Source organism: Centroberyx affinis, unplaced genomic scaffold (assembly GCF_046629955.1).
Source record: "Centroberyx affinis isolate AG114_WGS23_722 - 3 ecotype Tasmania unplaced genomic scaffold, CSIRO-AGI_Caff_v1 ptg000744l_1, whole genome shotgun sequence".
NCBI lineage: Eukaryota > Metazoa > Chordata > Actinopteri > Beryciformes > Berycidae > Centroberyx > Centroberyx affinis.
The window spans coordinates 5001-22691 of record NW_027279357.1 but is presented as its reverse complement, the minus strand read 5'-3'; the positions used below and the strand labels follow the sequence as shown (position 1 = coordinate 22691).

Sequence of the window (17691 nt, the reverse complement as noted above, 5' to 3'; positions counted from 1 at the left end):
CACCTGATTGTGTTTACATGGCCTGAAGGTTAAGTGGATAAATATGTTGCAATATTTGGGGGATTTGCCTATTCAGTGTAAACAGACAATGGATATTAACATACCAAACCCTTACTAGGCCTATCTGCAACACCTAAAAAGTACCTTTTAAGTTGCATTTTTTACTAAACTGCACAGTTTAACGAAATCGAGGGAACGAATTGTATCTCGTGCGCACGGATGAACTAAAACGTGACGCATGTTACAGTAAATCGTGACTCAATATCACTTTTTTCTCTCCCAATGGCCGCTCCTGGGCTCCGTACATGACTGACACCATGAGAGTCACCATTTTATGCCAAATTACCATGGCAAACAGTGGAAGGACTATTCTACCCGTTCAAGTTCTGTGGATGCAAAAGACGAGCCTTTCTGCCTCAAAAGTAAATGCAGGTTGTACAGCATCAGTCTAATGACTCTACATCCGCCATGTTTGTTTTTGTTGACAGCGCCTCCTCCCCACCTGCCTGCTTTGCATAGTGCGCAGGAACAGTGACATTCAATGCAAAATGCAGACAACCACAACACATATAAATAGCAGGGTGAATGCAAAACGGCGTGATGGACCGATCGTGATCCAGATAGCAGATCTGGATCCAGATCAGCATTCTGACACCAGGTGGAGATCGGCCTGGAAGAGGACGGAGCAGCAGACTGAGAGACATTTACAGTAAATGGCTGAGAAACAGAGAAATGGCGACTGGGTTCCTATTGGACAGTCTGATCTACATTCCAGTCCAACAGACAGTCTGTGTGTCTGAACTGCTGCGTGTTGGTCCAACATGGTGGAAACACATATCTTCTACTATGTATGTATGTCTGAGTGTGTCTGGAAGTGTGTGTGTGTGTGTGTGAGGCAGTGAAAGTGTCCTGAAGATACTAATCGGTGGAGAGTTCCTCCCAGACACTGATCTCCAGTCAGTGTTTACAGCTGGGTCGGCCCTCTGCTGCGCGCCTCGCTGCCTGGAGGGGGCGCCGTCACCAGGCTCCTCAGGTACACACAGGGGTTCCTCCTCCGCCCCGGGCCGAGGGCGGAGCCGGGGCCGGGGGCGGGGGCGGAGCCGGGGCCGGGGGGAGGCGGCGGGGGGCCGGGGGGCCTCAGAGACGACATGAGCGGCCGCATCTCCTCTTCCTCCTCCTCCTCCTCCTCCTCCTCCTTCTCCTTCTCGGGGAAGCGGAAGGCGGCCGAACCCTGAGCCACCTGCGCCCCGATGGAGGAGGTGCTGCCGGACGAGCTGCCGGGGGGGGTGTAGGAGGCGGGGCGCGCTCCCCCCAGCCTGGACAGGGCGCTCACCCGGGGGTGCAGGGGCTCGGCGGGGGCCGGGGGGGAGGAGATGCTCTCCAGGGAGGAGATGCTCTGGTTCCAGGCCTGCTGGAGGTCCACGGGGATGATCTTAGTGGCCTCCACCGACACACAGGGAGGCAGGGAGCCCGCCCCCCCCTTCCACGGCAACTGGTTCTCTCCGCTGGTGGGGGAGGGGGGGGCCGCCACCGGGCTCTGACACCCGTCCAGACCTGCTGGGACTAGAGGAAGCAGTTTATTACAAGACAGAACATGGCAGGAGAATTAAGAATCATCAAGAACAATGATGCATCATCAGCATATTATCAGCTGTGCAGGTTTCCAGGCTGCTGAGACTGATGCGGTCTGGAGTAAACCTGCACTCCCAAGCCTCTCACCATCAACAGCCAATCAGATTTCTGCACTTCCTTGTTTCCCTACTGAAACAAGTGGTTTAGTTCAAATAGTTCAATATGGAGAAGAAAGAAAGAAAGCTTCCCAGTTCTCTACAACTTTAATTTAAAAGACGGCAGGAATAAACGTCTCAGAAACGAAGCTTGAAGAACGGCTGATCCATCGTTGGGGTGGATGATAAGCTCTGAGGGAGTTTTATTGAGTTTTTCTGTTTATTTTCCATTAAAGCTGCCTAATTGACTAACTTGCTAGTTAGCTAAATAAACTTGTTAAAACAATGTCAATTTATGACATCGGCAATACCAAAGCAGAAGAAAATGAGAACAGAGCGACAGATCGACCGAGTCCTTGGCAGTGTGTGTGTGGTTAAGGTGAAAATGAAAACCATCTACAGTCTGTGGCTCTCATCCAGAGAGACTTCACTGAGCTCAACAGTAAAAAAAAAGCTTCAGTTCCTACATCACCAACATTACAAGCAACCTACAGTAAGGAGGTCAAAGGTCACAGGTCACAGCATCCTGCAGAAACTCTGGGATGAGTTATGAGCATCTCCATGGGCCTTTGGTGTTTTACTGTGTGGGAACAGCCTGGTACCTGATTTGGGTCGTTCTTTGGGTGTTTCCGCGTTGCGAGCCACGAAGGTGATGCCGACGTCTTCCTCCTTCTCCGGCTCCGAGTGTTCGCCTCTCTCCTCCTCCGAGTCGACTGGAACCACCACCGGATCTGAGACAAACACACCAGCCTCTAACACACCGGATCTGAGACAAACACACCAGCCTCTAACACACCGGACCAGGACCAGCAGGACCAGCAGTCCAGTCCAAACACCGCAGCAGCTCAGTGTATGTGAGGTTACTTTTGTCTTTATTTTGAAAGTGAAAAAAAAAGTTTTGAAAGTGACCAAAAACCTTCCCTTTTCCATTCATTCAAATCTTTCTGGCCCTGTTTTGTTGTGGGCGGGTGGAGAGCAGAGGGGCGTGGTCAGGGAGGGTTATGATGATGACAGGTGATTGACAGGTCGATCACATCTGTTCTCCACCAATCAAGATGGCTGAACAGTAAATGCTGACTGGGAACTTTGCCAACACACTCTGGATTATGTTCAATTTTCAATTTTCAATTTCTTTATTGGCATGACAGTTCACAAACAAACAATATTGCCAAAGCATGTAACAAGAGATTAATCATCAATTAAATTATTAAATAACAAAAAAAAAATAAGTAACAGAAAAATAATTCCATCCCCTCCCATGTATTTTTGTGTGTGTGTGTGTGTGTGTGTGTGTGTGTGTGTGTGTGTGTGTGTGTGTGTGTCATTATGTGATTATGTTAATATGATGAAAGCTTGTAAGAAGAGATTTGAATGGATGAAAAAAGATTTGAATTAATTAATTTAATGAATGGAAAAAGGACATTGTAATTGAAAGGAGAAGAATCCAAAATTGAAACCTTTTTTTCACTTTCTAAACTTGTTTTGGTTCCTACGGAAGAGGATTAGGGCCACATGTGAAGAATGTATTTGAGTTCTGAGTTTAATCTCAGAATTCTGACTTTAAACTCAGAACTCAAATACATTTTTCACATGTGGCCCTAATCCTCTTCTGTAGGAACCAAACCTTTTTTCAGTTTCAAAACTTTTTTTTTTCACTTTCACAATAAAAACATGCCAAAGTAACTCCATACTCACTGATCAACCTTCAGCCAGAGAGGAGGAGTGAAAACCTGCAGACAGTTGGACCTGCATGCAGCTGCTTCTGATGGTTTAGACTCTGTCCTCCTCTACTCACCTGTTTCAGCTCCACACCAAACTGATTTAATCTCATTTACTTCACACTGCTGCAGATTAGCAGACCTGTCTGAGAGCAGCAGATCCTTCTAATTCAACATAATTCAACATAATTCAGACCTATTAGCGTCTTTATTTGCGTTACCTTTGTCCTGCCAGCTGACGTTGCGTCTGGGTTTGTCGTTGCCGTCCTCCTTGGCGTCGGATCCTCGGCGCTGTGGGAACCGGGACGGTAAACAGCAGTTAACCAGCAGCCATAACAGGAAGCAGCCAGCCTTCAATTAGCCCGTGTCTTTGTCTTTCATAACAAAGAACGGGTGAAAGCTTTTCACTGTAATTAAGGAATTTTCTGACAAACGAAAAATGGAGAATGTCAGCACAGCCAAGGTAATAATTAGCCTCTGGGGCTCAGGAGGACATGCTAAACGTCTGTTTCACAAACTGCTCAGAGATGCAGGAATGTGATGTATGGAGTTCAGAGGGTGACACAGGCTGGCTGGTCCTGCAGGGAGGACGGGACGGGACGGGACGGGACGGGACGGGACGGGACGGGACGGGACGGGACGGGACGGGGCGGGGCGGGACGGGACGGGACGGGACGGGACGGGACGGGACGGGATGGGAGCAGCCTGGCCTTCAGCAGTACAGACTTCTGCTCTCTGGACTTCTGATTCAGTTCAGTTTTTACATTTATTTCTCCAGGGAAACTTCACTTAGCTCAGGCTCTTTTCCAGCTCCTCCTGCTTCACACTCACACAGTTTCCCACAGTCACACTGGGAGCTGACCAGTACAACCAGCAGACTGTCGGCCACTGAGCAGCTGTACTGGAGCGGTTAGGGGTTAAAGGAGAGCAGCAGTGTCATTTAGTCAATTCACTTCTCTCTACATCTGGTTTATATTTCCCACAATCTTTTGGTAACACTTTACAATAAGGGTCACTAAGTTAGTTAATGCTTAATAAGCATTAACTAACTCTTAATTAACAGTTTCAATTTCTGATTCTGAACTGAACTGCTGTCCCTGCTAAATAAAAAGCTGTGGATGTGACAGTAAAGTGTTTTGAGGATTATTTCCTGGAGGAGACTCATCTCTTCCTGTGGTGTCAGCTGACTGACAGGCAGCAGAGCGGAGATGAAAACACTCAGAAATAAAGGAGAAAACAGAAAGTTTGGTTTCATGTTTCCTGTGATGGATTCTCTCCCTCTCTGTGGAAGTTTGATTTTCATACCGGACAAGAAGGAATGAAGGAGGAAAATGAGCCTTGATATCTGAACTATGCTGACTGTGTGCAGAAACAGAGAGGAAGCCGGACCGCTGGGACTGACTATAAAAATAACTGGTATTATCCTTTAAATGCCTGGCTCCAGGGCACCACAATGGTAGTTTTATGGGAATTAAAACTGTTATTCGTTCACTTTTCCTGCCCAGAATGCACTCCAACACCTAAACCTCCCACGTAACCAGGAAATTCCCTAAGAAAATGTATTTTTTAATGTGTCCTGCCTTCTTCTGGCTGCGCTCCTTCTTGTGTCGTTTGTGTCTGGTGGATTTGAACGTCTCCATGCGGCTCCTCATGTTCCTCTGGAAAACCTCCCGGTCCTGACGCTCCTTCTCCCCCACCGGCATGAAGTGACGGCTGTAGTGGGACTGGTACTGCAGAGGGACAGCACAGGTCGACACACAGCTTTCACCTGTGTGTGTGTGTGTGTGTGTGTGTGTGTGTGTGTGTGTGCTTTTAGTATTCTTAATCAGCCTGAAACACAGTTTAACCTCTGTGGTATCTGAATCTGAATTCTTTTAATTTAGTAGATTTAAACAACATGAGGTTCTGTTCCTGAACCATGTGTGTCTGTATGTACTGAGGTCAGTGATGTAGTGGCAAATAATAAAATAAAAAAAATAAAAAAGTAATCTCTGCACCAATGTCACCAAAGCTAATTAATGTATTCATGTACCTGGTAATCCGTGATGCTGATTTTTCATAATAATAAACTTTATTCATATTGGACTTTCCAAAACAAATGTTACAATGTAACGACAATGTAATTACAGAAAGCAAGAAAAGCAAAATGTCATAAAGTGCAAAGTACAACTGAATTAATTAAATCAAGGTAGACAAAATTTAATGTAGAAAATAAAAGAGAAAAAAATACAAAAGGGCTACAAAATTAAACAGAATCAAAGATAAAACAATGAGATGAAAAAGGAAAATCTAAAAAGCTTTGTGGTTTTAAGAAGAGAATTATAAAAATGTAATTACGATAAAACATTTGAAATGTGGTGTCAGTGTGTGTGTGTGTGTGTGTGTGTGTGTGTGTGTGTGTGTGTGTGTGTGTGTGTTACCCGTCTCCTGGGTTTGTACAGGTTCCCTGTCAGGACATGGTGCGTCTCTGTGTCCTCCTCCACTTTGGCCCCGGGGACGTTATCGATCACCTGGAGGTCCAGACACACGCCACTGCCGTTCTCACGCCTGGAACACGCCAACAACACGCCAACAACACACAGTTAGAATGACACTATACACTGTAGGGTTAGACTGTGTGTGGGTTTGTCGATGTGTTTGATAATCAGATGATCAGATCTGATCCGTCAGTGTCCTCTGCCTCTGATCAGGGACTCTGGAAGTCGGGGTGCTGAGGGGGCTGCAGCACCCCCTACTGGCGGGGGGCTGTAACTGCAAGGCTAAGCCCCGCCACACTGTACATTTCAGATGCTGTGTGTGTTCATTGTTTTAAACTTGGTGTGGTGGTGCTGCCGGACGATTCGTTATGTAGCTCGCTCCCTGTCTCTCACTTTCCTGTCTCACTGGTTACAGGGCGTATTATTTATTATATCATTTAGTAAGTTACGTTATTTCTTGTTTCTGTCACAGATCTGGTAGTGCGACATGCTTCGAATGAGAGCAAGAGGACGTCTCTGTAGAGTGGAGTTGCGTTTTGGAGTGCGGTCTTCAATGAATTCAGTTATTATTAATGTTTTCAGTTGCTTTGTGTGTGTGTGTGTGTGTGTGTGTGTGTGTGTGTGTGTGTGTGTTATAAAGTTCAAGTGCCTTGTTCTATCGCTACCCGTATAGCATGGCTGTGGCTCACTCAACAATAAACTGTCTTCTGATTAGGAATAAACCTGCATTCCATGTGTGAACTGTCCATAGCTGAATATGGCACTCTGCTGCTTTGACTTACAGCATGTTGGTGTTCAGGTTTGCTGTCTGTTGTTGTGTAAAATGTTCTAAAACTGGTGTAAAATGTTGGCCATTCAAATTAATACAAAAATGAATGTTGCGCAGCATTTAATATGACGTCATTATATAGACTTTCTCTCAGCACCTCCAACTCTGACTGACTTCTGATATGATATGATGCCGTTTGATTGAAATGTGAAGTGAAAAGTATAAGGTGTAAATAATTTGTCGTTACCTGCTACGGTTCTCAAACAACAGCATGATGATTAAAATGTTTTTCTCTTTAAGTCTCAACATGCTAACATGATGCTAACATGATGCTAACATGACTTCTCTGGAACGGACGTTTGCTGCTTGTTAGCATATTGTGACTTCCAGATAATTAAATTATAATGATTTTAAATTGAATTTACTGAATGAAATTATGAATGAATGATGTAATTATAATGTGTGGGTAGGGGGAGGAGCGGAGGAGCATCAGCCTTCCTAGTGCAAATCCCCATAGGCACTGATCTGATGTTTTAGCATTAACCATGATGGATTCCCCTTGTCACTACATCTGGTAGATTAGCCTTAGCCATGCTGCTGCAGATTCCCATGACATCTGGTATATTAGAAATTTTATCAAAATCGCAATATGGCCTACTGCAATTTTCAAATCGCAGGAGGCGCAATATTTATTAAAGGTGAAATGTGTCAAAATATCATTTTAAAGTAAATATTGTGGTGCTGCAGAGATGTCCTGGCCTACACATCATATTCTACAGACTTAAGAAAACATCTTTGTTTGGTACAGATCCCTGAAAAAATCACACCATAATCATTTTAATACATTTTTCAATGAAAATGAGAATAATGATGTAAAAATTATCATTCCCTCTAATATCGCAAATCATATCGCAATTGCAATATCAGTCAGAATAATCGCAATTAGATATTTTTTCAAAATCGTTCAGCCCTAGTGTTTATGCCAGCAGATTTCCATCCATGTCCCCGAGGCTTCATATAAACAGACACCACAGTAATCTGCTGGATCAAAGCCTGCAGTCAGACCACAGAGCTTCCTGTTGACTCTCCTACAGCACGGCACATTAGAACAGGAGAACTACTGGATGAGAAGTCGACTTCGGGCCCCAATAGAAACACAGATAAAGATATAAAGAAACTCCTTCATATTATACACACACACACACCCATGAACACACACATCTGAACTGTTTAAATAATGATAAGACAGACTGAGGCTGGTCAACACACACGTGAGTTAACGACAGTCCCATATATTCATCATCCATATATTCCTAAAAACTAAAAGAAAAACCTACTATCTTTTTAAAAAATCACTTAGTTATTAATTTATTCAGAGTACCTGACACTTTCTTCATGTTGGATTCAAACTCTTGAGCCAAAAGGCACAACAACACTCCTTCATATCATAATAAGTGAACACACGTGTTTGAATAGTTTATCTAATGATAAGAGGTCAAATAAGGCAGTTCAGTACACACACACACACACACACACACACACACACGCATGAACAAACAATCATTTGCATGTGTGATAAAAATCTGACTGAAATTAATCCGCTAATATCTCCAGAATCTAGTCAGTCCAGTTTGGAGAGGAAGTGTTGTTCTGTCCTGTCAATCATTTTTTGAGAGCAGGTCTCGTTTTTTCACACACACACACACACACACACACGCACGCACGCACACACACACACACACACACACACACACACACACACACACACACACACACACACACACACACACACACACACACACACACACAACACACACGCACACACACACACACACACACACACACACACAGAAACGTGACTCACAGGTAGTTGGTGACGTTGGTGACTTCAGGGAAAGAGGTTCTGCTGGCCATGGAGGGCAGGGAGAGTCTGGCAGAGGTCAGGACGTTCCCACCCTACACACACACACACACACACACACACACACACACACACACACACACACACACACACACACACACACACACACACACAGAGGTAAAGGTAAAGCATCCTCTACAGGGTGTGATCACCTTCTGTTTCTCCTCTTTCCTTTCATCCCTTGTGACTAACAGAGTTTTAGCATTTTGGTTTTGTTCAATCTCTCCTCTCCTGTTTCTCCACCCCCACCCCCCCCACCCCCACCCCCGTCTCTACAGCAAATGAACTATAAACGGACAACATGTTACTGTTTACATACTCTACTTGGAAATGTTCTTATTTGACTGCTCTTAAGTTTTTTAACTGATTACTCTTAGGGTTTTTTATTTATTCTATTGTTACTTCATTTACTTGTTGATTATTGTTTAGTTTGTTATGCATCAAACTCAGGGAGCTGCAATCGCAATTTTGTTGTACTTGTACAATGACAATAAAGGAAATCTTGAATCTTGAATGTTGAATCTTGTGTTTCGGGGCAGTTCCCTGTAGTTGGATTAACAAACTCAGACCTCCAGGAGTCTCAGTGGTTCAGAGGTCGTCTGAACAGAACCAGCTACAGGAGGAGACTCTGCTGAGTTCAGACAAACCTGAACGATCTGAACATGAACGCAGCCCGGGTGTTTGTTTTAGCCTGCGTGGAGCACCAGGTGGGTGGAGCTTCCTGCATCAGGATAATTCAGATCACACCAAGCATGTTTCCAGAAAAGAAAAGCAGTGGTGGAAAGTAACTAAGTACATTTACTCAAGTACTGTACTTAAGTACAATTTTGAGGTACTTGTACTTTACTTGAGTATTTCCATTTTACTCCACTACATTTTAGAGGGAAATACTGTATTTTTTTACTCCATTACATTTATTTCACAGCTATAGTTACTAGTTACTTTTCAGATCAATATTTTATATTTAATCATTTGATCATCTTTATAAAATAACTATAAAATAGCATTGTTATAGATTAGACTACCCAAAAGTATAGCTACATTTTTAAGATTAGCTTCACGTTGACAACTTTAAAATGCTGCTTACATGTACATGTATGTCAATAAATCAGTATTAATATTCCAATAATTTATGAAAAATATAACTCTAAATGGGGACAGTTTGCATGTACTTTTACTTAAGTAAGATTTTGAATGCAGGACCTTTACTTGTAATGGAGTATCTTTACATTGTTGTATTGCTACTTTTACTGAAGTAAAACATCTCAGTACTTCTTCCACCACTGCAGAAAAGTGAACTAAAGCTCTCCACCCCTCTGTCTATCATACCTGCTGTGACAAATGACAAACGATATTTGAAAAATATTCCCCCTTTAATTCCCCATTTGAAAATTTCCACCAGACAGCATACAGGCTGCTGTGTTCCCCGGCCATGCAGAGTGGGAATAATTCTCTAATAGATGCAGAAACTTAGCTTAACTATAAGATAAGTCTGCTGCCAATAGCTGATCTGAGGACAGTTTGGTGTAGAGCTGACAGGACGTGATGAGGGTGACAATTAGAAATCCCATCAAAGGAATAATTTCTCTAACCTTCAGCAGCAGAGTGAACAGTGAACTGAAAGCAGTGTGGAGCGTTCTGAGCATGAAGCCACACTGAGACAGAGTCTGGTTTAATTTGCTGTGTTGACATTAAAGGAGCCGGCTGCTTTTTAAAAAAAGCTTCATAAAACTTTCCTGTCAACGTTGTTTTTCTTTTTCCTCCCGCCATAAAACAATGTTTCATGTTGGGTTTTTTTCCACTGACTAGGTGGGCCGACATTAAACTGACCGTCCCGCCTCCAACTCAGCGCTAATATTAGCACTTAGCTTTCCCCCCCGGAGGCCGAGGAGCACGGGAGTCAGGGTCTCAGGAAGTGCTTTTCCTGACTGTGTTTTATGAATTAGAGCATAAAACTTCACAGCTATACAGGAACTGTCATGGCCGCCTGCCACGCTCTTTTCTAACCTTTATTTATCCAGGGAGGGTCCTGCTTCACACCGGGCCTCTTCCTGACCAAGGTTATTATAGTTTTGCATTTTTCACTAGTTTTTATTTTTATTTTGTTCTGACTTTTTGTTTTCAATTTCAGTTTAGTTTTAATTAGTTTTTAAAGCGGGTTTGCTAGTTTAGTTTAGTTTATATTTTTTGAAAATGCTTAGTTTTAGTTTAGTTTTTATTAGTTTCAGTCTTAGTTTTAGTCTTTTTTGTAATATGGGGTATTTGTCGGGGCGAGATTCAAAAATTCAAAATACTAGGCTTATGTATGAAATAAATTGACAAAGACGAAAACTAAAGACATTTTCTCTATAATTTTAGTTTATTTTAGTTAGTTTTGTAAACACACAATACAGTTTCAGTTAGTTATTGTTTTTTTGTAAAGTCTCGTTTTTATTTTTATTTCAGTTAACGAAAATGTTTTTTCACACCTAGTTTTCACTTTATTTCGTTAGTTTTTGTTTACGATAATAACCTTGTTCCTGACCACACTGTTTGACTGTTTGACTTTCTCGGATGTTTCCTGCAGTGACAGCGTCACTACAGAGGAGGCGGGGCTTGTTGTGATTGGAGCGTTTTTTTTTCTGATTTATCTTGCCAACGTCGAGAAAATGTCAACAGGTCGAATGTTACAGCTGGTCCAATTTCTAATACTATTACATTAGTATGAGGAGAGCTGTCTGGATGTGATGAAGTACAGAGGAGGTCTGTTTATACTGGGAGGTTGTTTAAAGAAAAATCTCCTAAAACACTTTAACTAACATAACTGTTAAAACAGTTATTGTTGATGTTCTTTTCATTCCTGGCTCCATTCAGTAGTTTGTTGTGTTTTTCTTCTTGGTGGATAACCGGCCAATCGCAGACGAGGTGACGTCACCTCCAGATGTTTCCAGCAGCTCCAGTGGAGTTTGATATGAGAAAATGTTTCAGGATGTAAAACCTCAGCGGTAAACGTCAGGTTTTGGTGTCAGTCCCTCAGAATCAAAGAGCGAGGGCTTCTTTCTAGAGCCGCCATTTTGTACCGAGAGACGTTCAACAATCACACAGGGAGAGATCCATCGGAGAAGAGGAGAGAGACCAGTTTCTCCACCACAGGAGCAGGAGAGAGACCAGAATGCACTGCAGGAGCAGGAGAGAGACCAGAATGCACTGCAGCATTTGTGGATCTGTGTGGTGTGTAGTGGATCGGTAGAGTGTGAAATACAACACTCTCTTCAACATCTTTTTTTTTGCTATTTTTTTTTTTTGCACCACAGCATCGCTCTCGCCACTGGAAAAACTCATTGCGCTATTGCTAAGGCATTCTGGGAAATGTAGGAAATCACAAACTGCAGTAGAAGTAGACAAGGCAGGTTGAGGGAAAGTGGGTTCACCAAAATAGTAAACTAGAACACTTAATAACTAAATAACTCCTGGAAAGTATTGAACATCACAGATTGATGAGATCTGACAGTGGAAAAGGATCTGAGGAGAGTTTCAGGTTTTTAGACCAGTCTCTGTCAGTCCTTTATGAAGACCAGGGGCCGGATTCACCAATGTGTTCTTAAGATAGATCTTAAGAAATGACATAAGAGGAAATTTTAGGACGTTCTTAAGAAAGCTCTTAAGTGCAATTCCTCAATATTTTCTTAGTAACAGTCTCATTTCTTACGAATTTCTTTAATTTTCCTACTTCTCAAACTTCTCAAAATAGGGCCTGAATTAATTCTGGTTAATAAACTTTAGGCTTACTGCCATTGAGGCTAGGAGACAAGGCTAGGAGGCTAGGAGACAAGGCTAGGAGGCTAGGAGACAAGGCTAGGAGGCAACCCAAAGTGCTTCCATCTACAAAACTATTGGGGAAAAACCTATTTAGAGCAACTAGAGCAAAGATTTAAACATTGGTTGCTGTTGGTAACTGTAAAATTTGCAGCTTATTTCCAACAGACATGAGACAGAGGCCTACCTGGCTCTACACCAAATAAAGCTTTACAATAAATGTTCATCTTAATGTTAGGTGTAGGGGAACCTATGAAGACTTTGAACTATAGCCTACTTGTCTAAAACGTGTTTAAATATATGATATTAGAGGCTTACCTTTTCACTGTAGGAGTTTTAAGACAGGTGAAGGGCCGTCTTAAAGTTAAGAAAAAAATCAAGAATAAATTGAGAAGATTTTTTTTCTTAAGAGGGTTTGGTGAATCCGGCCCTAGAGTGTCCCAGACCGGCCTGGTCACCCTGGAGGAGAACCTGAAGCCCCCCCCCCTTCAGGTCAGAGGTCAGCCAGCCACACACTAAACCAAACAGACTGAAGTTCAGGTTTATCACACATCCTGCAAACCTGATAAACCAGAACAAGACTCTGACTGTCAGTCAACCTGCTGCACCTCTTTTCAATGTTTCTGCTGTTTGTCTGTTTGGTTGCTGTGTTGTCTGTCTCACTGCAGGACAGTTTTCCTCATTACAAACAACCACATTAATTTTATTCATCTTATTTCAACCCTTATTTTGGTTTATGCCTATAATCGCATGTTTTTTTGTGTAAATTGACCAATTTTAATGATATACTATGATTGTTTTACTCTTTCTGTGAAGCACCTTGAGATTTTGTTGTATTTTAAAGTGTGCTATATAAATAAAATGTATTATTATTATTATTATTAAGTCCTGAAGTAGAACTTGGTAAAACACTTCATCTTTCTGTTTGTTCTACCCTGCAGTTCAGTCCAATAATGCTTCCACCCAAATGCATTGTGGGTCAAGGCTGTGCTGTACTGACAATAGGGAGGAGGTGGGGTGGTAGTGTAAAGAGGAGAGAGATGGAACAGCCAGACAAAAATCTGCAGTGTTTCTGTTCTGTGTTGGAGAAGTTTGCCATCTAGTGGACATTTATGGAACTGACAGTGAAACTGAGATGAGAACATTAATTCATGTCCATCATTATCCCATCTCTCCTGTTTCCTTTCACTGTAGTTTACCTCAGCTTCAGTCTGTTTGATTTAGGAAGCAGATAATTGAGGCTGTCCTCTTGTCTGTTTTGGATTATGGTGATGTTATTCATGGACACGCCTCTGCCTCCACTCTTAAACCCCTAGATTCAGTTTATCACTCCGCCTTAAGATTTATTACTGGTGACAGTTATTCCACACATCATTGCTTCTTGTATGAAAAGCTTGGGTGGGCATCCCTAACAGTAAGACATGACAATGAACTGTTTTAACTGTGTTTGTTTTTAATTTGTGTTCTGTTGTTTGTTTATTTGTTTTCTCGTTGGTTGTTTTGTATGTGTATTTACTTTGTACTCTCGGCATCATTGTAAATGAGTGTATACCCTCAATGATCTCCGAGATCTAAATAAAGGTTGAATGAATGAATGAATTTAGTCTGTAGTTGGTTGAACCTAAAACTGACCTTTAAAGCGTTACCCCCTACCGTAAAATCTGTCTCTGAGATGTTCAAAATGTTCAGCGACATCTTGCGGCTGTTCAGGCTCGTTTTCTTCTAGAATCGCAACCTTATGATGGCAGAGGGGTTTGTCAGCCTCAGTGACGCTGAGAGCCATGTGGTCCTGGTAGGGACACCCAGGGCAAACCGGTCTCAGGTGAGGGGCCAGACATAGAGTGATTCAAGAGGATCCCTATGAGTAGCTCAACAAGATCTTCAAGAACATCCCCCAAAGCGAAGAACATGGAAAGTAAACTCTCAGTGGGAAAGGAGCCTCAGCTGGTGTGAGAGGTTGAGAGGTACCAGCTAGAGGAAGCTGGTCTCACCTCCACACAGTGCGGGCGCTCTCTCTCTCTCACTTACTCAGGAGTCTCTGGCTGGCTGCTGCTGGACAGGCCCAGTAGACCCAAACATGTTCAAAAAAGTGGCAAAAAGTTTAAAAGCCTTATTCAGATGGCTATTTCATGGTGATAGAAAATAGAACTGGGGTGAAGAAGGCTGTTTGTGCCGCTACGCGTGGGTTGTAACCCAGTTTATGCACAAGCTTTGTCTATGTTTTTAAGAATCTCACCATGAAATAGCCATCTGAATAAAGGCTTTTAAACTTTTTGCCAGAAGAGTGCCTTGGACCTTTCTTCTTTTTTGAACTTTTGTGTTCCCTACCAAAGAGCACCTTCATCATACCTCTTTGAACTTCCGAGCACTCTGGACCTTTTCTTTCTGAAGACCCAAACATGTATTGAGGGTTTGCTGGGAACGCCTGGTAGAGGACCGTGACTGTAATGATTTCAACCCTCACCTCAGGACAAACTGTTTCTGTGCCCTGTCAGAGGTTGTGGACTGGAGTCAGACTGGACTCTGTTCAAAACCTCTGATGTGGAAGCAGCTGGTAGCAGCTGTGGCCAGAAGGAGGTCTGTGCCTGTCATGGCGGCAACCCAAGAGCCCACCGATGGACTCCAGCGGTGAGGGAGGCTGTCGAGCCGAAGGAGGAGGCCTTCCAGGTCCGGCTGGCAGAGAAGACTCCTGACTCAGCAGAGGAACCAGCAGGCAGACAGGCTGCAGCTGCTGGAGCTGCAGAAGCAGAAGGAGTTCAGAGGGGCTGATGACTTTCAGACGCCTCAAAGACGTTCTGGAAAACCATTCGGAGACTCAGGAGGGGAAGGCAGGACATCGCCCAGCTGTTCTCAGGGCGGGAAACACTGACTTTGACTGGGGAGATTGTCCTGTCCTTTGAGGAACTCCTAAACCTGACAGACACCATCTGGACAGGAGGCAGAGCTGGAGGATTCGTCTCCTTGGACACTGGGATTCATCCTCAAGTCCTGAATGCTTTGTTTGGAATGTGTGAATGGAAAAAGAAGAAGAAGTTTCACTGTGCACAAGGTGGAATGACGGTAAAGTTGAGTTGGAGAGCGACACCGGGTTGGTCTTCACAGAGGAGCTTCATCAGACATTGGAAGATCTGGGGCCAGATTCACAAAACCGTCTTCAGATAAAAAATCTTCTCAAGAGCCATTTTGTTCTTAACTTTAGTCTTAAGAAAAAAAAAATAGGAAAAAACGCTATTCTCAAAAACAGTTCTTTTATATTTTCTTAACTTTCTTCTTATGTTTCTTCCTAAGAAAAAACTTAGGAATAAATGAAATGAACGTTCTCAAATTTGTTCTTGATTTTTTTCTTAACTTTAAGACGGCCCTTCACCTGTCTTAAAACTCCTACAGTGAAAAGGTAAGCCTCTAATATCATATATTTAAACACATTTTAGACAAGTAGGTTATAGTTCAAAGTCTTCATAGGTTCCCCTACACCTAACATTAAGATGAACATTTATTGTAAAGCTTTATTTGGTGTAGGGCCAGGTAGGCCTTGAAAATAAGCTGCAAATTTTTACCAACTGCAACCAATGTTTAAATCTTTGCTCTAGTTGCTCTAAATAGGTTTTTCCCCAATTGTTTTGAAGATGGAAGCACTTTGGGTTGCCTCCTAGCCTTGTCTCCTAGCCTCCTAGCCTTGTCTCCTAGCCTCCTAGCCTTGTCTCCTAGCCTCAATGGTTTATTAACCAGAATTCATTCAGGCCCTATTTTGAGATTTTGAAATTCGTAAGAAATGAGACTGTTACTAAGAAAATATTGAGGAATTGCACTTAAGAGCCTTCTTCTAAGAGCCTATCCTTCTTAAGAACTTCCTAAAATTTCCTCTTATGTCATTTCTTAAGATCTATCTTGAGAACTCATTGGTGAATCCGGCCCCTGGTTTCTCTTTTAGACTCTCAGCTCTCCAAACCAGCCAGTGTATTTTCTCTCCTTTACGCTTTGATCTCCATCACTCCTTAACAACCACTTCCCTCGTCTTTCCCTCCCTCCATCCTCCCTCGTTCATCCCCCCTCCCCCCTCCTCCTCCTCCTGCTCCTCCTGCCTACCTGGTCGATGACGCTGATGGCGTCTCTGATGTTGATCTTCTGGTAGGCCTCCCACAGTTCACTCTTCCGGTAGACCGACTTCCTCAGCAGCAGCTTGCTCAGGTAGTTCTTATCAAACTGCTCCCATCTGAGGAGGAGAGAGAAGAGGAGAGAGGGGGAGGAGGAGAGAGGAAGAGAGAAGAAGAGACAGAGGTGTTTTAAAGGGACAGTTTAACCAAACAAGTCATATATCTGAAAGAGTTATTTTGTCAGTTTATCTCATCACTAACTGAGCTGCTGTAGATTCTCCCTGTTTGCCCAAATTAAATTCTAGGGTCAGTTTGTTCACTGGTGGGAAATCTTCTCCACACAGGAAATCCAAAAGTTACAATGACGGCCTAAGAAATTAATTTTATTGAATGGCAGACAAATGCTTCTATGATGTTAGTATGATGATAGTATGGTGTTAATATTATGGTAGAATGATATTAGTATGATATTAGTATGATGAAAAACGTAACGCCAAGATGCTGGAGAGAATGTGGCGAGGAGATGGCAAGCACACATTCATCTATTCTGGTCATGTAAAATAATCAGTGGCTTTTGGGAAATCTCAAACATTTTTAATTTAAGTTTAATCAAAAACCCAGTAATTTTATTATTAGGGAAAATACCAGATGAGATTCAAAAAAGTGATCTGCATTTGTTTTTAGTAATAAGAGTATCCATAATTAAGCAAATAACAAGGAATTGGTTTAAGGTTGATGATTTAATTAATTGTAAATGGAAAGATCTGGTAAATTAAATATATGCAATGGAAAAAATAACTATGAAAATCAGGAATCAAGTCCATCTTTTTGAGGAAAGATGGGGAAAATGGGAGAAGTACAAAGAGTGTACAGTAATTAGCTCTCTGTAAGATGTGTGAAATGTGTGAGCACATTTTTAAATAAATTAAACTTCTCAAATAGAAACATTGTTTATTGTTAATCTAGACTGAAATGATTTATCCTCCAATTTTTTGCATACTCTAGCTATTTGGTTTTATCTGCTATTATAACTAATGTATTCATGTTATGATTTAGTATTTTTCTTTATTTTGTTCATGTATTTTATTTATTATTATGTATTTATTACTCTTTAATCGTGTCTTAGTTATTATGCTTTGTTATTCTTGTTTCATTATTTGTATATAAATCTGTCAAAAATGCAAAAAAAA

At 42.3% G+C, this 17691-nt stretch overlaps 1 protein-coding gene across 1 annotated transcript in view; it reads right to left on the bottom strand.

The window, feature by feature from the left end:
• Positions 1–964: 964 nt before the first annotated feature.
• Positions 965–17691, bottom strand: part of LOC139644490 (sodium/hydrogen exchanger 5-like) — an 18235-nt gene continuing 1508 nt past the window's right edge. The window contains exons 4-10 of the mRNA XM_071519858.1: positions 16494–16620; positions 8556–8647; positions 5866–5992; positions 5026–5175; positions 3667–3736; positions 2330–2458; positions 965–1563 (exon numbers count right to left, since the gene is read on the bottom strand). Coding sequence (XP_071375959.1) covers positions 965–1563; positions 2330–2458; positions 3667–3736; positions 5026–5175; positions 5866–5992; positions 8556–8647; positions 16494–16620 — 1294 coding nt within the window. The remainder of the gene's footprint in view (positions 1564–2329; positions 2459–3666; positions 3737–5025; positions 5176–5865; positions 5993–8555; positions 8648–16493; positions 16621–17691) is intronic.